Genomic DNA, 23211 nt, shown 5'->3' on the forward strand with positions numbered 1-23211 from the left:
ACCTCTAATTCTACCGAATGTAGTTGCCGTTCTTTGAAGAAAAAAAATGTTGTACATATATACATATAAGAGAACTCTTAGTGAGTCATTTTGGTATTAATTTTCATACTAGGTATTTGGGTTGTCTTTGGGTTTCTATTCTCTTGCATTAAATTTGGCTCTGTCATGTATTTGATTTCTTTTAAAAATAAAGCACCAGCAGTTGTGGGAGGAAATACCTACATCAATACATTAAAATTCAGACCTGCCCATTCCAAAATTATTGGGGGCCTAGGGGTGCCAATGGGAGAGAAAGAGGAAAAGCAGCAGCTTGGGGCTTCCAGCTGAATCAATTGCCATTGGTATTAGAACACAGTAGGGTGAATGTGGGGAGAAAGTTTAAGTTTTCAAAACCACTTTACTCTTCCTTCATTTTTGTTAGTCTTGAAAAGTAGGCAAATGCTTATTTGCAAGATGGAACTTTGGCAGCCACGCAAAGAGTTTTCAAAGCCCGTTAAACCCCAAGAAGTTACCCGCACCATATTCCCTCTCCTTTGTGGCCACCCCCAGGTCCTATGGCACTGCCTTTCAAATGGCCAAATCAGCCATTCATTTTTAGTCTTATCAAAAGAAAGGAAAGCAGTCAGAAGAAGGACAGAGTGGTTATTTTTTTAAAAATCCTTTTGTTCCTGTCCTAAACCACCACAAAATTCTGTTGTTTCTATCTCTTCTTAAATGTATTCCGCTGCTGCTTTCCTGCTAACTCAGGTGCCTTTTCTTGGCCAAGTTGTCCCTTTGCCTCCCATGATTAGTTCAGATATTGCTGTGGAAAGGCAAAAGTCTGCTCATCCCTGGACTGAGTTCCCACTAGGAGACCTTGGCACTGCAGCTGAGGGCTCCAATGCTGGGATCCTTTCCCCCTCTGACTCAAATGGGCTACCTTGGAAGAAACCCCAGGACATCACAGCCATGACTCCATTGACTGGAAATCACTCTTCTGTGTAAATGGGTGAATACATCTCCATGGATATCCACTGATACCCTTTTAGGAGTCTCACATTCTGAATGGCTCTCAAGTCTCAGTAGTTAATTGTTCAGACCGTGAACCTGATCTGTGTCTTACTCCTTCTTCACATTTTGAACAACTAAAAAACAGAAATATCTAGTTTACTGTGTTCTTTGCAAGAGCTGACTACTTCTGGAAAGAGTGGTTCTTCTTCAGTAAATTAACCCTCCTCAGTTTTTTTACCCCTACTCATATTTCCATGGATCCCTTGATCTAAGTCTCTGATATCACTCCTTTTCTTCTTAGCCTGAGGTAGGATCAGTCCTTGATCAAGTGAAAATTCTACCGTCTTCTTCTTGAATGTCTGCCCCACTTTTTGGAGCCACTTTCCTTACACTCCCAAGTGCTAAAGTCTCCCAGCAGCCTACTACCCAGATTTGCTGTTCCTTTCTAATTTTTAAGCTCTACCCATTTCTTTTCTCTGTCCTTTAGTTAGAGATCAGGAGGAGAGCTAACTTAGTGCTACTTTACCTGTCCAAGTATCAGTTGCTTCATCTGTAATAAAGACATGCAGTAGAAGCCCTCTTATCCAACAAGGAGAGGATTTCTGGAAATTAATAGAAAAAATTGAATAGAAATTAATAGAAAATTAATAGAAATCATTAAATATTTTAAACTGTAGCCCATGGCTATATAGATTTAATCTAAGAAATAACTACTTGTGGAGCATATCTATGTTTTGGGGAAAATTAGTACCAGGAATATTATGTACTATATTTGTATTGTCCCTATAACTCTTTTTTTTTCAGTGTTTAGGGACAAGAAAATTCATCTATAATACCAACACCTGTATCAATTACTCTGTGTCTTCACTGTTCTAAACACTGTGAATATATTAGTTTATTTAGCCCTCACAAGAGCTATATAAGATTAACAGTTAGATATTATTATATCCCCCATTTTATCAATGGAGAAACTAAGGCACTTAAGAGGTTGTATGGTTTTTCTCAGTCACTATCTTCCTTTTTTTAGTGTTTATTTATTTTTAGAGAGAGAGAGACAGAGTATGAGTGAGGGAGGGACAGAGAGAGAGGGAGACAGAATCCGAAGTAGGCTCCAGGCTCTGAGCTGTCAGCACAGAGCCCAGTGCAGGGCTTGAATCCAGGAGCCGTAAGATAATGACCTGAGTGGAAGTCGGAGGCTTAACCGACTGAGCCACCCAGGTGCTCTTGTCACATATCTTCTTAAAATTAATCAAAGTGTGCAGCTGTTTCCTTGGTTGCTTTGAGTATCAGGAAACTTAAAGCGAAATACAGGGGGGTTGGGCACAGTACTGGTAGTTGACCTAGGCACTTTTAAAATCTCATTATTGCCCTTTGTATCCCCCTTAATGAATTGGTTTTGATTTCCTTTGGTCTTTTGGTTTTAGTCATTTGTTTTGTTGTATCATTGTTTTTTGTTAGAAAATGCCTCCTTTATTCTTGGGTAGTAAACAGTCTATAAAAGTTTAAAAAAAGATTGGCAGATTATCCCAGACCAACTGATAATCTATGACACTCATTATCAAATTAGCGAAGGATGTGTTCATCAGCCACCTGAGATAGATAAGCATGGAAAAAGATGGTTAATCTAGGAAAGGTCTGGATCATGGGGTGAGCCCCAGGGGAGCATGAAGACCTTAGGGGCTGGGGCTGGGAAGTAGAAGGGGGACAGGGAGACAGGTGATTTTTTGCTGCTCAGGACAAACTTTGCCCACCTACTCTTGGTTTGGAGTCAGCTTTAGCCTCTAGGGTAAAAGGTGGGGTTGGCCCACATGCCCCTTTCCTAGAAAGCTCCTTGCCTCCTATTTCTGTTTGTGTCTCCAGGAATGGTGCTCTCTTCTTCATTACATTCTAACTTGTATTGTACTCATCTCTACATTTAAATTGTAAGCACACAAGAGGAGTGTTTGTGGTTATTTAATAACAAAACAAAACCAAGTACTTTTTCCTCCTCCTCAGCCTCCTTCTGTAAGAATGCTTTCAAAATTTCAATATTGAAATGACCCTGCAAATTTATTTCAGATGATATTTTTCAATACCAGCTTTGGGGTATATAAGGAAATAAACAGCTTCTTTAAACATTTAGTAGAAAAATACAGATTGGAGAAAACCCCATAAGTATACCTTGAAGGCTTTTAAAATAGTGACTGATTTATTTAAGAGACAAACAGTAAGCTATTTCTTATCAGGAATGGAAAAACTACACAGATTATTTTATAAAAATTCATTTTTAAAATCCAGGTATGGACTTCAGTATAAGAGATATATTTTTCTTACCTTTTTAAAAAAAACTTTTTCTGAGTGATGGAATAACTGTAATGCTACCACTTTACTCTAAACAGCAAATTGAAACAAGTCAGGGAAACCACAGGATAATCAGTATTGATAGAAGATGATTGGTCATGCAATCAGCAAAGGCATTCATTCTGCCTCTATCTTTGGAGGATATCATTGGCCAATTTTGATAACCTAGTTTGTACATTACGGTAACTGCTATTTCTTGAGAATTATTTTTGAATTCTGTCAGTTTACAATATAGAAATACCTATTTAGAAAAGCAAACCTCCCATTGCTCTGGAAGCAGAATTTGACATCAATCAAGTTGGTGTTATGAACCCTAGTTGATTTATGAAGTCATCCATTACTTTGTCTACCCTTTGAGCAGAAGGCAGTGTACATATTTTTCCAGATCACTTGAAAACAGAGAGCCTACAATGCCATTTGGCAATGACATTCATTATCATAAATTGATTGTATTTTAGCCTAGCCTTAGAAATATAAAGATGTTTGTGTCCATTTTTCCTTTACAGCATAGCTCAAAATTCATCTTCTCAACAGTGCATTAAATGTCAGTATCAATTTCCATAGACTCAGAATATAAAGTAGGAAAACACAACATCTGTAAGTGGGACTGGAGAATCAGTCTGAAGATAACCACAAGTAGTTGTCTGTTCAATAACAGGTTACTAGTAAGAAATCTATCATAAAGAGAAGTCAATTCGTTAAACAAAATAGCTTCAATAAAAATGTACATTCCTCTAGAACATCCTGATTCGGTAAACATGGGTTGCATTCATGTATTTTTTTAGTAAATTCTCCCAGTGATTCTTATGCCCATCAAATTTTGAATAGCACTGTTTTAGAATGCAATGATTAAAACTCTGTGTTCTTACACTTTACCAATTACCACAGAATACATATCTATGTGGACACAACTAACATGTCAGCTACAGTTTTTGTTTTGGTTTTAAACATAGGAACTGATTCTAAGGTGTGCAAATGGCTTATCAGAAAGCTACTTTCAAACTGTTTGGAAAGAAGTCTTCCATAGAGAAAACCTGAGATTGGCTAGGAAGAGATGATGGCCAGGAAGGCTCGTTGGTCAATGCCTGCTCTTGAGTCCCTTGCCCTTTGTAGGCACATAATTGATACTTGTTGACTGAATAAAAAAGTACTTGGGGCAAGTGATAAGTACTGACAGAAAAATTATTTTTGTAGACAAAACTGTGATGTGAAAAATGTTAACTAAAAATTGTTTTTTAATACTGTAGTGACAACCAACAAAGGGAAAATTTTCTATTTCATAACCTCCCATGACTTTGACACTATTATTTAATAACGCTCTAGCAGAATTTTAAACTTTCTTTCTTACGAGTACTAGATAAGAGGAAATTACCAACAAAGAAGATTCTAATAAAACATGGATTCTTTTGAACTGGAGGAAACAGTGCATAAGACTTTTCACATTAATAATCTCTGGTTTTTACCTTTAAACATGCTTAGTTTACAAGGATACTTCTGTGTGTGTGTGTTTACACACACACACACACATAAAGGCATGCATATACATATGCAATCTTCCTAAACATGATTAGTTAGAAGAATTTTAAATATGTTCAACAATTAGATTAAAACTGAATGTTAGCACTGAGAATGCCCTGCTTGCATATTCACTGATAATAGGTTAGCTCCAAAGCATATGTCCTGCGTGGGTCTGTTTTCGTGTTCCATGAACTTTTAGATGTTCTACGTAGTGGGATTTTTGGTGTCCTGCCAAAGAATGGTGGATAATAGAGGGTACTATGTCCAGTTTTTGTCACCCGAGTGGAAAATAATGGGGTGTGTATTCATGGCCTTTCACTTTGAATTGTGTTGCCTTTGGAACGACTTCTCAGATGCTCCATCTGTCTGTTGTGCAGGACAGCAGGCCACATGTGGCTTCCTTTCCCTGATTTTTACTTCAATAAGTCTATATGAAACAAAATGTTTATTTTATTTAAGTCAGGAATCCAACTGCATGTTATTAATCAGTAGTTGAGTCTATAGAGTTATTTAATAGGCGTTCATTTCTTTTGTGGGGATATTATTTTATGTCCACAAATTCAGTGAATTCATGTCACAGTAGTACACACACACACACAAATTTTGTAAGTGTGGTATTTAAATATATATATATATACACACATATATATAATACATATATTAGGCAATTAAGATGTGTTGGTATTCGGATTAGGAGTAGACTAGCCTCTGTTTAGCCTGACCACTTAATTACATCATCTCTCCTTTTAAACAGTAGTTTTAATAGTTTATTGTAGGCATGGCAAACTGGCCCACAGGCCACTAGTTTTTGTAAATAAGGTTTTATCGGAACATAGTCACTCTCATTTATTTAGGTACACGTGTATGGTCTGCACTATAGCAGCAGAATGAAGTCGTTGTGACAGAGACCACAAAGCCTGCAATATTTACTCTGTGTCCATTCATGGGAAAAGTTTGCTGACCTCTGGTTTATAAAAACAATTTAGTTTGGCCCTGATTTAAAAAAAAAAAGCAAAACAAGACACTTCTAGTGAGCTTTTTATGATCTACACATAGCAAGAATATCACCTACATTTTGACAGGAATAATTGGAAAATATTCACCTGGAAATCCTTAATTATTTTGCATTAAGCAGAGGCCATATGTGAGAACTATACAAAATATTTGTTTTTTGTCTTGTAACATTTAGATTTTCTCTTTTGAGTTGGTTAAGATTATGGGTTAGATTGAGTTAATTAAAATGTAGCATTTTTTCTATTATATTAATGATGATTTTTAGTTGTCTCTGAGACAGAAGTTTTACTAAAAGAGCTGGAGCAAATGCTACAGCAGGCACTAGAGCCCACAGGAGCGCCTGATGAGTCTGAAGAGGAGCGTGGAGAAGAAGTGAATACAGGAGAAAAGGTAGCTCCGGTAATCATTATCAGGCCTAAATAGCAAGTCCAGATTCTGTCAATGGCAGAAATTGTTCCTGGATGTACATTTTAGTTATATGAAAAACGTTTTTCCCTTCTGAAATTTGAGCCCTTGATTATCCTGAAGTGAGTAAACTCGTAACCTGTTGAAAGGTCAGAATACAACTATCAGTTTTTGAAAAAAAAAAATCTGTGAGTGTGGAGGAGCCCTTTGTTTTTTGGATCTTTGAGGTTGGGATGAAGAAAGAGTGGAAGGAGCTCACAGTAGTCGGTCGGGTGCCACCGTAGAGAGAACTGCCTACCGCTGCCAATTTCACAGTCAGGAGAGGAGGCTGGATAAGAGCAGCTTGCTAGGAAATCTGCCCTGCCTGGTTCATGCACAGAGACAACTTCTGTAGGGACAAACCTCATTATTAACACACTGGAGGTAGAATTTTTTGTTGGAATACTTTCCACCATTCATAACTAGATTTGTCTTTTTTTTTTTCCTTTTGGCTAGCTATGTTGGACTGAGAAAGGCCATGCATGCTTACTTTATTCAGTTCTTATATGTGATAACACAAATTACCAAACTTCCCAGCAAATCAGCTCCATGTTTGTGCAAATAAAATGAGGGTACAAGCCTAGGTCATTAATACAGAGCAGCAGTGTGGTAGGTATGAGAAAAATAAGTCATAAGGCAGACACTTGTTCAAGGCAGTACAGCTGTTCTCCAGATAGGAAGAAAAATGGCAGCAAGAAGTCATGTATCCTTAAGGTTTCATTCATTCTCTCATTCATTCATTTAGATATATGCTGTGCCTGGAGTCCAGAGAACACTGGACTTGGAAGTTGGGAGTTGGTTGGGAGTTCTTACTCTGGAATATAATACCAATGTCCTAAGCCCAGTCCTGCCAGGGAGGACTTGTGTAATTTGGCACAGTTGCTTATCACTTGCCCAAGAGGATTTCTTTGTGGGTTAAATAAGGCAAACCGGGAAAAGTACTTTGCATAGTAACTGACACCCAAGGTTAGCTGTTATTACAGATGAGAATTGGCAATGACAATCCCTGGAGAGAGTAAGTGCTGAGACTTCCTTACTTCCTCTCTTTTCCCACATTCTCCTGTTGAGCAACTGCCCATTCCCGAGTCTGTCTCTTCTCAGATGCTGGAAAAGGTGGATTTATACGTGGACAAGGTTGTTTACCCACTTTGGCAGACTGCCCAATTGCATGATTTCATTCAGAACTTCAACAAGAATAAAGATGATTCGTAAACACCTCCTTTACCGAGTTGGAAATCAAAATATACAAGATTTACAGTTAAAGAGAGCAATACACCAAAAGGAAATAAAATTAATGCTAAAAACTCTTACCACATTGAAAACCATAGTTTTCTTAAGTAGCACCAGCAATATCAACTTGTGCCTGAATTTGTACCATTGTGAATGCCATTTTTCCAATTAGAGTTCCTTTTTGAAAAAAAAAATTTTTTTTTCTTTCTATAGATCTTACCTTTTGTCAAACAGGATCTGTAGATTAGCAACATATATGTTATAGACATATAATTAATATACAATTAGTCTTTTCCAGCAAATGTGTGCTTTGTTTGAGCACCATATGGTTTTGTGCAACACGTTTTCAGTGTTTGCAGTTTCTCTTCTCAAAAATACAGCCAGGTTGATTTTTTATAGAGATGTCCTGGAGCTTTTACAGCCACAGAATTGGCTTCTATTTTACCATTATAACTAGTAACTTGATAGAACAGAAAATTACTTTGGATTTTTATTCCTTAAGGTAAAATACATAGTTTTAATATATCACCAGGCAGGAGCTTGCTTTTTGTTTTAGATTCTTGTAATATTTTATGCTTTCAAAAGCCACTTAAGAATTATAAAAATTAACCATCTTAACTTGCTGGCAGGCAGGTGAGTGCCTCCTGCAGACTGGTTCATAAGCCATTCTCCACACTGAGCTTTGTAAGTCTGGCATTCACACCAGGTTCTGTATATTTAGGGCCTTGTTCACTTTTAAATGAGAAGAATAGCAATGAAACCAACTATCAAAGCTGGGACAATTTTCAGTTTAAAAGAAAAGAAGTGATCACCACAAGCGTTTCTATTTTTTTCTTCTTTCTTTCTTTCTTTCTTTCTTTCTTTCTTTCTTTCTTTCTTTCTTTCTTTCTTCTTTCATTCATTCAAGTTAATAGGGAAAATTAATATGGCTTCCAAAGTTAACACTGCTTAACGCTGGAGCTGTGTTTTATTTGTAGGAGAAAGTGGCCTCTTATAAGCCAACACACCATAAAGAGCCACCTGATAATTTTAAGGTGCTAAGCATATTTATTCTCTGAGCAGATTTGGTTAAGCTATTTTCAAAGTTGTACATTTGATGGTGTTTTCATTCTTCATTTCATGTATCAGGTTTGAGGTTGATAACTCTCAAGCATTTATACCAATGAGCGAGAGTGACAACATAAAAAAGAAAGCATACACACATGGATAATCAAAATTCGTTTCTATTTGTCATTGAAATGTTTTATGAGAATATTTTCCTCGGTAGAGTCACCTTCCTAATTATGCTCTTCCTTAGCTAATATTAACACTGGTTTCATGCCCCAACTTTGTAAGCAAGAAGAGGAAATTAATATCAGATTTTTTAAAAATCTTCCAGAATAATTCACAAATTAGATAAGCCATATACAAATAAAACAGAGTTTGCTGAATAATTATTTGTATTAAAAGGTACAGTTTTTGATGTTACATGAAAATACTTGTATAAATTACATGTATTTTTTTTTCTTAATTTCATGGAAGTTATCTCTACCTTTAATGAATCTTGAAGTTATAAATCTTGTATGTGTTTATGTATATCTGCACTGTTTTTACTTGTGTCTCTTCCCACCGAGCTAGATCAAGCTATCGCTATTTGTAAGTCATGCAGAGGCTTAGGAGAAGATAGGCATAGAAGGTGTGACTCAAACAGTTTTAAGCTGTATAATAATAATTATAAAAATAAATAAATATAGAAAAGTCATAGAATGAAACTGATCATGTTTTTCCAACACGTAATATTAAACCTAAAAATGTATAATGTTGGGGGAAAGAAATACGACCTGAATAATAAGTTATTCTTATATGAATACATTTCTTGTACATTATACTCTACATGGGGATCATTATTTGACCACCAGCATAACAGGACACTTTGGGTAACTGCTGTGGCTTGTGGAGTTACTGACTACTTTACATTTGGTTCAAATAATTAAGCCGGTGTTCCAGTAAATTTGATATCGTTCTGATGAATTGTATGGTTATTTTTACAGTTATCTGAATGCAGCCCTGAAGTTCCTGCAGGCGGTCCATTTGAAAACCACTATGAAGAAGACTGTCTTGTAATTGATGGGATGAAATTAAAAGCTGGAGAATGTATTGAAAATATAACTAACAAGTTTAAAGAAATAGATGCTCTAATGTCTGAATTTTAAGGTATTATTGATATTTTCAAAAGTTAATTATAAAAAGTTACATGTTTATATTTTTCCAAAGTCAAAAACTTGAAAACATGTAGGGAGATAGGTATATGTTATACCAAAGCTGCTATTTGTAACAACTTCCTGTTTTATGCTTTTGAATATCCATTGTTTTGAGAGCCAATCAAATGGTATTCAAGTTAGTGTTAAGATTTAAGATTTAAAAAAACAATTTAGCATTTAAGAAACCCTGATATTTGTATTTATAGATTTTTTTTCTTGTTTGCCTTAATTTTAAAATGGTTTATGAAACTTACTGTGCAAACACGTGCTTTACAATGATTATTTAGGCCCTTTATTCAAATATGGCTATTTAGATGGCTGTCAAGGCTATTAGAATTCTTCCATATAATTCAAGCATAGTAGAGATTGAGTATGTGTATTGGTAGTGGAATTAAGCTACTATAAAATAAAAGGAAATAATAAAAAAATTATTGTATATTAGAGTTGGGGTTCTTCTCAAAGGTGTCAGTTGCCTTATACTGGAAATAATCATTTCAACCATGATTCCAAAACCTGATTAAGTGGAGGTGGGAGGCTATGGAAGATCAGAATCCTGGATGCTTCCCTATTAAATCAGTATCTCTGAAGGTGAGGATGGGAAACATGGTGAAAAATATAAGATTAAGTTAAGCATACTCACAATAAAAAAATTCTCAGCATTATTGGACAGCAAAAAGTACATCCTACAATACCACTCCTTAACGCCTCTCTGAAACCCCATTCCGTAGGGATTCCCATGAGCAGTTTCAGGGGGTGTCCTTCCACATAAGTGTTCTAACGCACATCCATCTCCAGTACCCACTCTCGCTCTCTCTCCATGTCTCTCTTGGGAGTATGGGATCAGGGAAAGGGCATTCCAAGCACATCGAAACAGAAAACAAAGCTTGAAGAGAGAAGAGAAAGCAATTCAGCATCTTGGACCTATTGCTAGTTGAATTAGCTGGAGTAACCACATGCTGGTGTGAAGGTAGCCACAACAGATGAGTAGCACTGTGTACACAGGCTAAGGAACGTGTACCTGTAGGGGCCAAGTGAAGAGTTTTAGACCGTGGAGTCCCTTTTACATTTCAGAAAGATCACACCAGCAGCAACACAGAGAATGGAGTGAGCAAGAGAGCACTGGAGACGGGGCTCCTTGTTAGGAGGCTGCTTGGGAAATCCAGTTGCAGGATTATGCGCACCTGAATATGGTGGTGCTATATGGAGAGAGCAGAATGGTTTCCAGCTGCATTAACAAATGAATGGATTATTAGGATTTTGAGAATGGAAATAGGCATGCGACAGTGGGGGGGAGGTGGGGTCGACTTCAGGGTTCTTGTATTCACAGTGCTGTTCACCGAAGTCAGAATAGGTGCAGATTAGAAGCGTGGGGCAGATACCAAGTTTGGGGCTAAACTGTGTGAGTTCAGCAAAGGTTCGAAACTCTTCGTGTTTTGACAGAGCCTGCCTTTCAGAACCACGCCATGAGCCAGAGTGACTATGACTACTCTCTCACTGCATCATATTTACTTCTAAATGGTATCAAACAGTGGAAACTAAGGCTTCCTCTTTTTCTTCTAACAGAATTTACTCCATAGCCTTTCAGAAAAACTTTCCCTCTTTCTCTCGCCGCTATGATTTTATATTCACAGCCTACAAAATGTCTCAAGAAGTAATCGATCCCATTTTCCTGTTACTTCTTAGAATCAACAATAAAATGACTACAATTGTATTTGAAAGACTTTACCCACAATTCGAGTGTTTGATCTAAGCCCCCAGGTGGTAGACTAATTAGATCACTTGCAGCTAATTCCTGTTGGTGGAATAGCCAGTGCTCTTCCAAGTTAGAGTCCATGGGTAAGACACTGAAATTTCCAGACTGAATTCATCTCTGCCATGTTCTAAGCTGCAGAAGTCCGGAATTTCCACTGAAGTCTTTGTGCACTTGGGCAGTTCAAATTGGTCCTGAGGACAAACATTTGGGTTGGCTCTGTCTGCAGAGGAAACTTCAATCTCCTTCCAAGAAGAGGCTCTTAGGGAAAAGGCCTTTTCCAAGAAGAGGACAGAGGGGAGCCTCTGTCCATGTGAGAATATAGCCTTTCAAATTTCCAGATAGAATGTGCTCAGGAAAACGGATGAAGGAGCAGTCAACTAACATCTCTGTCCTCAAGGCTGAGAATCCTGCCTGGCTGGCAAACCCTACCTGCTGGTAAAGACCCCATGTTCAGGGCAGGCCGCTCAACATACACCAGGGCATAGCAGTGGGACTGTGGAAACACGATGCCTGCCTTCAGGTCCTGGTGCTGCCGACGACTCATTGGGAGACCTGAGGCAAGTTACTTAACTTCTCTGAGCCAGGGTTTTCTTCCATCTATAGAGTAGAAGTTGCTGTGAAAGGAAATGTATGAATAGACATAAAATGCATAGAGCATTCTTAACACACAGAAAACTATGCAAGTCATGACCATGATTGTTGTCTCAAAAGCATTTCTCTTCTGACTGCCTCTGCCTGGTTATCCTAGGCCTAAAGCCTAAAGCCTAAGTGCTTCTTTCAGCAGAACCTGAGGTGATACACCTGCTTCTGGGGGACTGGGGCCAAAGACTTCTCTGACTATGCTGACTCCCAGGGCAGGCCTGGAGGTGGACAGTACCCTGCCTCTATAGCTAGGGCCTCCTGCTAGGCCCAGAGGAGGACATTATAAGGAAATTGTATCTGCTCATCAAGGGAGATTAAATTCTAAGCACACTAGTTATACCAAGTTTGATATGGGAGCTATAAAGCAATATGTTAGGACCTTCTGCCTGAGCCTTTGGGTTGGAATAAGACCTCCTCTTTGTCTAGTTTGAGGAGTGGCTGACTAATCCTCTTTGCAATGAATTGAGCAGCTAGTCTGTAGCCTCCATGAACCTATGGAAGGGCTGGGTCCACCAGAAGCTGAGTCCCCACTTAGATCTACAGACTGTGGAAAGTTAAACACCAAAGCCAACTCTGTTGCCCTATATTCTAGGAAGTCCTGGTCCATTTGCCTCATGCAGAAGCTGAATTTATGCAGGTATTTCCAGTGGTAAGAAGCTTAGCTCTATCTTTAGTGGAGACAGGCTACGTATTTTGACTTGTTGCCACCAGTGGGATAAAGAGAGGAGTGCACCCTTGCACTTGCAAAAGTCTGTAGTGTCTACAGCCTTGAATTTCCTGGCTCTGCAGTGGAGGTGATGAGTCACAGATAGTTAATATGTCCACTAATAGACCTAAGCACTATCATAAACTATCTAGAGGCTTTGTGGAAAAAATTGGCAGTTAGCTCTTTTTGGAGGAAACTTTTATTCATGAAAACTGAAGTGAACTGTGTATTGCTTTTCATGGAACGAAACCATTCTATAACCTAATGCCTCTACCAAATAGCTGGCATTCCATAACTCCACCACTTATTGGGGTTAAGAATTGGTATAGTTCTGTTCCAGATACTTCCAGACCAGTAGAATTTGCATCTGTGGACATTCCAAGGGACAAAGGTAAGATTTTGAAAATCCAAAATAGAAATATCCAAATCCTGCTCTATTATTTCTTCCTCTGTATGGTTCCAAGAAGAGGTCTAAACATAGTGCAATTAAAAAATTCTAAGTTCTTTTTTAGGGCTGAGCCAACTCTTGCTGTCACTTAGTAGAATTCTGAAAGAGTTGTTTAGTAAAGACAAATTTGACGTTAAGGTCCAAGTGGGATATTCTATGTACGCAAATCTAAATATTAGGATTTTCCCACCCACTGAGTGGTTGCATGGTATAGGCATGCAGAGTAGTGAGCAGCAAATGAAAGGGTAGGGGAGAGAGGAGAAACTTGTTTCCAAGAAAAATTCTGAAAGAATGAGTTGTTTTCTTTTAAATGCATATAGGAAAATACTATGAGAAAGGAGATATGCTCAGAACCAAACAAAATAAAACGCAATTTGCAAGCAGCCCAGAAGTTGCTGGGTTAAAAAATAAAACTTTTTAATCTTCAGCCTCTCCAACCAGAAAAAGATTCTCAAATTAAAATGTAGCCTGGGGACAGTGATCAAGTCCAGGGGTTGGTTGTTGAATCACAGAAAGAGAGACAAAGACCAAATCTAGGGGGCTTGCAGGAAAACATGGCCTCAGGGTAAGGACCCAATCAGGGGTGTGGCTAATAACATTACAAACTATTACAAAATGACTTTTAAACCTCCTGCAAAGCTTAAAGGTATAGTAGTGCAGCCACCTGACATGCCCAAAGTGCCGGTAATTAAATCTGGAGAGAAAAGCCTGTCTTGAAAATAACTGTGGTTTTGACACATAGAATGGACTAGAATCAAATACATAGAAAACCCACTAAGTTGTAGAAAAACTGACACCACCTTAAGTACTAATAGCCTGAACTAAATGAGACTGAAACTGTTTGAGAGGGGAGAAAAGACCCCTGAGCCCCCAGTTTTCTATGTAGGAAATAGGCTAGGAAAACTTAGCCACCCAAAAAAAGTAGAAGTTTCAGTGTCCTCTTCAGAAGCAAATGAGGAAGATGATGGAAAAGGAAGTCTCAGAGGACAGAGCTAGGAGCTGTAGAGAACAATGGACCAAAGACCTTCCTCCTACACTACCAGACTCCACCCCACCCCCAGCTCACCTTCCCTTCCCCTGGGAGCAGGACCAAGGTCTGATAAAGAAACATATCCTCCTCCTTTGGCAGGGAAACTTGGCTAATTTGCCTAGAAGGATTTCAGAATCACTAAGGAACAAGTTTCTTCATTTTGAATGAGGTGTTTACTGTGATTTTCCTGTCTCTGTTATACCAGTGCATATTGTGTGGGTGTGGAAAGGGGGTGGGGCCTGTGATTTGTCTTCTCAGTTTATAGGTCCAATTCATATCTGGACCAGATGTAAATCATGAAGTCCTAAATGTTGAGCCTGATACATGATTGGGTGAGACTTGTGGTGTCCTTTGATGGGGATGGGCTGTTTTCATATTGGAGAGATGTGAATAATGTAGCCGCGCAGGTGGACAGTCATTGATTGAGTTCCTGATCCAAGTTCTTTGTATCTCCCTGCATTGTATAATTATCATGGCTGTATCACAGACAGAGTGTACTACTACCGGGCCTTGTGACTTTGCACTTGGCCTCCTGCTTTGATCAATGAAATAGAGCTGGAGTGATGGGGCCAATTCGTAGTCAAGGCCTTAAGCGGCTTTTGGTGTTTCTTCTTTACCTCTTGTACCTCTGCCATTGTCTTGAAAAGAACATGCCGCGACAAGCCCTCTAATTCAGGGAGGATGCAAGTCCCGGGAGAAGACCCAGACCCAGAGACTTGCAGAATGAAGCAGAGCTACCCCAGGTGATCTGCAGGTCCAGAATAGAATACAGTATTACTGTTTTTAGCTACTGAGTTTTGGGGTTGTTTGTTACACAGCATTTTTGTGGCAGTAGTTAACTGATACACTTGATTTCTTGGTTCCAGCAACAGTTTCACAGGTCGGGTGTGGTGGCAGCTTTCCAGCTGTGGCAGCTTTCCAGCTGTATCTGACCCATGGGTTGTTTTCTCCTTAGGGTGGAGCTTCTATCAAAATAGCCCTGTCTCCTGGGTTGGACCCAGCGTGCTAGCCCAACGCCTGCCCAGTGACCCTTCCAGCTTTTTTTTTTTTTGGATCAGGCCCAGATGGGCTCTTCAGCTGATGGGGCTTAGCCCATTCCCTGCCCAGCCTCAGGTTGCTTTATCATGGAGGCAGCATATATAGAGATATTATAAGTTGATAGGATATCAGCACCACCAAAATATCACTAAGGGTTCATAAGAGTGGGTCACTTCTTTTTTAAGTATTTTTAGACTCTATAATAATTACAAAAGGTAGATAGGCCCATAATGGTGAAATGTCTCATTTGGCCAAAAAAGAAAAAAAAAGTGTGCATATCTTTCCATCCCCTTTCTGTTCCTCAAGTCTTCCAAGTCTTCCTTACCCTTTTGGTATTGTATCAAAGGATTTTAAGTTGCTAAATCTAGTTTTGGGTTCAGATTTTTCCAACTTGCCTAAGTCACATGACCAATAAATGGAAAGGCCAGAATTTGAGTACATTTCTGTTTGTTCAGATCCCATTCCCTTTATAACTGTCTATATTGTTTAATGATGTGGTTACTAGGTGGGTGGTGGAATGATCATCTAGTTTCCTCCTGTGTAAAATGAGGATGGAACTATCTAAAAAGCATTGTTGTGAGGAATAAATGAGATTTTATGTGAAAATGCTCTGTAAATCAACTTTATCTTCTATTTATTCTTTCTGAAGGAAACTGAGTATGTGCTTAAGTACACTGCAATTAATTATTACTGAGATAAAATGTAATTATGCATTTGAAATGATCACTTGTCTTACTCTTGTATCTGTCCGCCTACCATCATCAATACCAGATTTTTTTTTCTCTTTTTTAAAATTAAGTTTTGGAAACCATCACTGGTGGCATGTGACCCTCTCTCTGATGGGCGTGTTAACAGCAATGGGACATCTATTAAGGGACATCTATCTCACTGTTAAATTTAACTTTTTTTAAAGTTTATTTTTGAAGGAGAGAGAGACAGAGCATGAGCAGGGGAGGTGCAGAGAGTGAGGGAGACACAGAATCCGAAGCAGGCTCCAGGCTCTGAGCTGTCAGCACAGAGCCCGACACAGGGCTTGAACTCACGAACCTCAAGATCATGACCTGAGCTGAAGTCGGACCCTTAATCGACTGAGCCACCCAGGCGCCCCTCACTGTTGAATTTTAGCTATGGCTTTAAATCACCTTGTTTTCTTCATTCTGTTAAAAAAGAAAACGGGTGGGGGGAGTCTCAGTATTGATGAGTAGTGGCAGATTCTGTGGCATTTTAGATGCTTTCCAATAAACGTATGGATGCCTTTCACAGGGAGCACGGGTTGTATTTCAGCATGCCCTCCTCCAGCAAGTTGGAATTTAGGCCCTGGCTCCAAAGACCTTTTGAAAGCCAGAAAGCTCACCAAAATATATGGCCAGAGTTAGTCTATTTTGGCAATGACACTTGCTTATTATGACATACAATTAAATTACATAGATTTAAAATTTTTGTACAACAAGCCTCTTGCAGTTTGCAGAGGGAAAGGAGCAGGCAGAAGAGAAATATGAATATGGTCATGCTCCTCTCTTCTGGAGCTTACAATCCAGTGACGGAAGAATGTAAATAAATATAGGTGCTCCACAAAGCAGAAAATGCATTTGAAGATGGAATGTCTAAAAGCAGAAGGGAGTTCTCTTTCTAGGTAGCTGAGAGTCAATAATTACAAAATCCTTTAATACGATTCCTTCAGTCTCAGGTGCCCCCTGCCAGAGGTGAGAAACCACCCTACGGAGTCTGACGTCTACAGACAGCTTTAGCCCTCAGCTGCCAACAGCTATTCATGGAGGGAGTTCAGCCAGAACTAGGGCTCCCCACTCAAGCCCTGCTTTGGTTCCTCTTGAATTGCGGAGAGGGCCAATGACAATGACACCTGATCTTTAAACCCCATAAGGTCTTGACCTAAGGGGACTCAGTGCTTTTACCAATACAATTGGATCAGACCCCAGGTCCTCTATGGGATCACCATCATTTATGCTCTCCACTTCCTGTTGAGTCTCCTGGCTGCAATCCATCGCCCCCTGTTCCTCCGTGACCTCCATAACTTCCCCTGCTACGGTGATGAAGCCAAAGTGTGGGAGGCACAGAAGGGGAGGTTGGCAAGGGACACTCCTCTTGGATAGGAGTTCTAAACGCGCCAGCAAGCTCTTGGAGCCCTTTCACTGCAGAGGGGAGCAGCCTTGTGCTTCTGCAGGGTAAAGGACTGGCCACACAGCCTCTAACTACCGCCAACGGTCTTTCTTCCACCTCCCCCATGGACTCCTAATTTCATCTCTCAGCAGCAGCTGCTCTCAGGCAACACCAGAGCTGGAAACTACCTGATCTATGAAAGCCTGACTTCCTCCAGGCAAAGGAGGGTTAGGGTGTGGATGTACAGAGAAGTGTGAAAGTGCAGATTATTTGGAAATGGGGGTCCAACCTTACGAGGTTATGTGTTAGGTACTTACGTGTTAAGTACTGGAGTAGACCTGTGAAAGGAGAGGAGAGGAAGATTAATTCTGACTGCAGACACAGCTTCATGGTGGCATTTTATTCATTCCTTCACTCAATACTATGGGCCAGGTTTCATGTGAAGCACTAGTAATACAACAGTGAACAAGACACACATGATCTCCAAACCTGTGGAGCTGATTCTGACTTTGAGCAGTTTGCTTTAGCCTCACTTTCTTCATCTGAGAATTGGGATGATGGTGATGATAATAATAGTAATAACACTCATCTCCTAGAGTTGTTGAACAGAATAAAATGAGTTAAGATGGGCAAGGTGCCTAGCAAAGTTCCTGGCACATTGCATGTTATGTAAGTATCACTACTATTTTTACAGTCTAGTTGGGGAGAGACCTGTGAAGCAAAGCCAGAATTGGAAGGTGGAAGAGTGGGCTGGCTGGATACGATGAAAGTCACAGTCTGAACAAAGCACAAAGGTGGGAAAAGCAGGAACAGCAAATACCTAAGCCGAGTAACCAGAGTGCAGGGGGTGGAGGGTGTGATACGAAGAATATTGGGAGTTAAGGCTGGACCAGGCAGGTTGGGCTTTGCTCAAGGAAAGCCTTGTATATCACACTAAATGGCAGCTCTTCATTCAGCAGGGGAGCCAGGTTAGTGCAATGATGAAGAGCGGTGACCACCACAATCTCCAAGATCAAACATCCGAGGGTGCTGGGCACCATGACCAGCTTGGAACCAGACCATTGTGCGATTTGCATGCACGGAGGGGCAGCAGGCAGACATTGCTATGCCAACCTGTGCCCCTGTGTTTGAGGAAATCCGTGCCCTGATGTTAGCTCGGATTGTCAGCTTCCACAGTGAGTGCCTTAGGGTTGCCAGCAGGCAGCCGGGGACCGGAAGGTTAGGTGTCTCTGCGAAGTCTTATTAAACTCTCAGCTGCCTGGGAATAATGCACCACAGCAGCAGAGTTTTAAATGGCAAAGGGTCTCTGGCTGTCAGCAAGGTTACAGGTAGATACTTTCATTTGTCCTCCATGAAAGCTTAATATCATTTTCTTCTGTTCAAGTCAGCTTATAGACCTCATTACTTCAAGTTCATCGGGCAGCTGAACAGACTTTTTGATTTTACTGTGCTTTCAGAATCATGTTGGAGAAGAGCTAATGCATTTTTAACCAACTTCAGCAAATTGAAGCTCTTTGGTGCTGTAGTGTACTAATACAATTGCTGCTAACTCTGTGAGAGCAGCATCTGGGTCCGGAAATTCCCGCTATTGAGGTTGTGAGCTCCAGGAGGTAGGGCCTACAAGTCCTTCCACTTGTGACCCACCCAGACCGTAGCATAGTGCCTCGCACATGTGAGAACAGCAGTTCTATTTTTAGATTGATGTTGAACTTTCTGCCGGTCTACCCTGTTCAAAAATGTTTTCTAACAAGCTCTATACTCAAGCACCTTTGGACTGAATCTCAGGTGGTTGTTGCTTTTTTATTCCAGTTCCTCAAACCCTGACAAGCTCTAGCTCTATCCGTTATCTATCGCGACAGTGATGCAGGGTAGTAGGTGACCACAAAATGCCAGTGGCAAACAACAAAGCACGTCTCTTAGCTTGGGAGCCTGAAAAGTTCAGCCAATTTGGCTACTTTCAGGTGATCTCACTTGTCTGTCTGTGGGCAGCTGTGGGTCTACTCAGGTGTGGTTCTTCTGTGGCTCATACTAGGTGGGCTCACTTATCTATCGAGGACCAGCTAACAGTCTTAGATGGGGAAATGGGGCAACTCAGCTCTGCTTTATGCACCACCTGTCATCTTGCAACACGCTAGCCCAGGCATGTTGTCCTGGAGATAGCAGAGGAACAAGAGTAAGAGAAAATTCCAATAAGAAAATCCAAATCACCTGCAATTCCACCAACTACAGATAAATCACTGGTGACATTTAAAAATTTCTTACAATCTTATTTCCAAATAAAAATGTACTCTTAAATGCACATAAGGAGCAACAACCACATAGTTATTTCCATAGCCTTTTTCTCTTAACCATATATTGTGAATGTAGTCCCATGCCATGAGATATTGTTCTACAACATGATTTTTAAGGATTGCATTGTATTTTTATCCATACAACAAAATACTCTCTTGATGGATGTTTAATTTGTTTTCACATTTTCTTTTCTTTTTTTCTAATTAAAAAATTTTTTTTAATGTTTATTATTTTGAGAGAGAGAGAGAGAGAGAGAGAGAGAGAATGAGCATGAGTGGGGGAGGTGCAGGGAGAGAGGGAGATGCAGAATCCAAAGCAGGCTCCAGGCTCTGAGAGTCAGCACAGAGCCCGACATGGGGCTCAAAGTCACAAACCTCAAGATCATGACTTGAGCCAAAGTCGGACGCTTAACTGACTGAGCCATCCAGGTGCCCCTCCAGATTTTTAATTATACAATTATAAACCACTCTGTCATGAACATCCTTATCATTTTATCTTTGTGTACCTTTTCTTTCAACTCTTTTCTAGAAGAGGAATTAATAAGTCAGAGTGTCTACACAGTTGCAAGGCTTTTTGTGGCTATCATCTATTATCTTCCACCAGAGGTGTGTGTCTATTTCTCTGCTAGACTGGGGTTTGGTTTCTACTTGAATTTTATGTTACTTAAAACAGTGCGTTGGGTTAATCTCTGTCTTAAAGAACATCGACTAAATGACTATGAGATGGTAGGTTTTTGGTTTTTTTTTTTTTCTAATTCCTTAGAGAAGGCTGAAGACTAGCATTAACATAGGCCATAGACTCAGGCTGAAAGGTGACTGAGATAAGAATAATAAACCAGGTAATGGGCAAATGTGAAAAGAAACAATGGTCACTTGATTTAGACATTAGATGTCCTTTTGGTCAATCATTGTGACAAATACTAGGGCAGAGTCATTGGTCTGGAAAACGTTTTGGTCGGTTGATAAAATTAAAAATCTAGGAAGTTGCATTCCAATTTGGGAGGAGTAGGGAAATCGAGGTGCTTGAGAGAATAGACCAGTTTTCACTGAATACTTCTATTAAGGTAGTCACATGGCTTCTGCTGGTGTATTATAATCACGATTGGTGAGTTTTTGATGTTAGATTACTTAGATGATGATTCCTAAAATCCACGTTTCTTGTATTAAATTGAAATTGCTTATAATTAGAACATGAAGAATTTTATTTTCCATCCACATATGTGCTTATTTTGTGTATCTGTAATTTTTATTTTTAGTGCCCAGAGAAAAACTGGTTTTGGATGATAATTCTTGCCCTGCAAAATGTATTTAAATTCATTCAAAATGATTATTGCTCCAAAATTATCACCTTCCACACAATGGACTATGAGTACTCCCTTCCCAGGGTCTGGGCTTTATTCATAATCTGTGGTCCTAGCACAGAAAACAGGGCCTTAATAAATATTGTTTATAAATGTTTAAACACCCTTGCCCAAATGAGGGTTAAATTTGCCATCCAACTTAGCCTTTCTAATTATATAAGTCTAGATTCTCAAAATTAATTGAACCTTGAATGTTTTTACCATGTAGCACTTAATTACACATGGGCATGTATATGCCATTATTTATTTCATGTGTGGTAGCCAGTCTCTAAGACGATTCTCACCTGGTGTTCACACTCTTGTTTGGCTCCTTCCACACGGAACAGGGTTCGCCTGTGTAACCATCAAAATATCTCAAACATGACAGACTCTGACCTCCAAGCCTGGGTCATAAAAGACATTGTGGCTTCCACTTTATTCTCTTTTTGGATCACTCATCCAGAAGTAGTCAACCGTACGTCATGAGGACACTCAAGCAGCCTTAAAAGAGGTCCACGTGGTGGAACTGAAGCCTTCTGCCAACATCAGCACTAACTTGACAGCCACCTGACTAAGCTCTTCTGGAAGTGATGCTCTGGCACCAGTCAGGCCTTCAGATGACTACAGCCCAGGCCAGTATCTTGACTGCAACCCCATGAGACACTCTGAGCCAGAAACACCCAGCTAAGCACTCCTCAATTCCTGATGCACAGAAACTGTGTGTGATAATAAATGTTCATTGTGTGAAGTTACTAATGTTCTGGGGTAATTTGTTACACAGCAACGGATAACTAATATAATGTGTGACAGGTTTTACCAACAAATAGATTATAAGCATCTTTAAAAAAAGAATCATATCTTTCATTTCTCATAGTGACCTGCATGATATTGAGATATTAGCCAAAATAAATGATGTTAATACTTCACAATTACCTTCTAGTCAAATCAACAAATATTTAATGCCCACCAGACACTCTTCTAGGAAAGCAGTAAACAAAAAAGAACTAAGTAAATGCTAGTGGATAAGACATATAATCATTGAAAATATAAATATGGACCAGGTCAGTGAAGATGTGAAGCTCAGAACAACAATAAAAGATGGGCATGCTACTTTATATATTTGATATTGGGTGTCAGGAAGGCATGATGTCTGATATCAAATGTCATATCAAATGTCTGTCAAGACATTTGAGCAGAGAACTGTGCATGTACCTGTGAAGGAGCATCCCAGGCAGAGGAAATGGCCAGTTTAAAGGCCATGAGACTGGAAGAATGTGGCACATTCAACTGGGCCAACACGGCTAAGGCTGAGGCCGCCATTTGTTGCCGATTTCACGAGTTAGCTTGTTGTATTTCTTGCCAGTCCAACTACACATTTAAATCTGTCTCAGGGGCTCGGACCCCACTTTCCCTTGGTTTTCTGAATTTGAACAGGGCACCAGATACTGGTGTAATTTAAACAGACCTTTTTATGTAAATGAATCATGATATAAACAGGAACACAGCTAATGAGTCAAAATAGGCTAATATTTGTAGCCGGAATGAAGAATTAGACAATTCACTGATTGCAATCTTCCTTTCATTACTTCTGCACTTGAAGCTTTCTGACTTCATTAAAGCCATTAGTGCCCACCAATAAATTACATAGCTTTGGTAGTAACACAAATATGTGTGAATGTTTCTGACATTGCAGGAAATAATCAGGCTCAATCAATATATGTTCATCAAGACATTAGGTCTCAAATCGATGAGTAATTAGCTCTCCCAACAGAAGAACAAATAAAACTCTGTTTCCTAAATGTTCTGTCATTCTCTGCTGCAAGTTTCACTTCCTTTCCCTCTCTTGCTGGAGGAAACACATGTCACAATGAATCGAATGATCACTGAATAATGAGTTCTGCTTTGATTACAGCATGTTCGTGATCATAAATAAATGAAATTGTGTTTGTATTTCATAGACATCTGAATTTTTTAATCTTGCATTTCACCTCAGATAAACAAGTTTATCTTTAATAGGTAAACACCCCTCTGAGAGGCATAATGCAGAACTTAAACTCACATTCAACATT

General features: G+C 39.5%; 1 protein-coding gene across 8 annotated transcripts in view; it reads left to right on the forward strand.

Annotated features, from left to right (window-relative positions):
- ZCWPW2 (zinc finger CW-type and PWWP domain containing 2) overlaps positions 1 to 21894 on the forward strand; it is a 150196-nt gene extending 128302 nt beyond the window's left edge. For 5 of the 8 annotated variants that reach the window (XR_006585594.1, XR_006585590.1, XR_006585593.1 and 2 more), the window contains 4 exons: positions 6128 to 6252; positions 9567 to 19121; positions 20332 to 20408; positions 21490 to 21894. Coding sequence is in view for 1 of the 8 variants with exons in the window: in XM_045037728.1 (XP_044893663.1) it covers positions 6128 to 6252; positions 9567 to 9728 (287 nt within the window). In the remaining 7 variants the exon portion in view is untranslated. The remainder of the gene's footprint in view (positions 1 to 6127; positions 6253 to 9566; positions 19122 to 20331; positions 20409 to 21489) is intronic. The other 3 variants (XR_006585592.1, XR_006585595.1, XM_045037728.1) reach the window with 3 other exon arrangements.
- The last annotated feature ends 1317 nt before the right edge of the window (positions 21895 to 23211 follow it).

This window comes from Felis catus, chromosome C2 (assembly GCF_018350175.1).
Source record: "Felis catus isolate Fca126 chromosome C2, F.catus_Fca126_mat1.0, whole genome shotgun sequence".
NCBI classification, from domain to species: Eukaryota; Metazoa; Chordata; class Mammalia; order Carnivora; family Felidae; genus Felis; species Felis catus.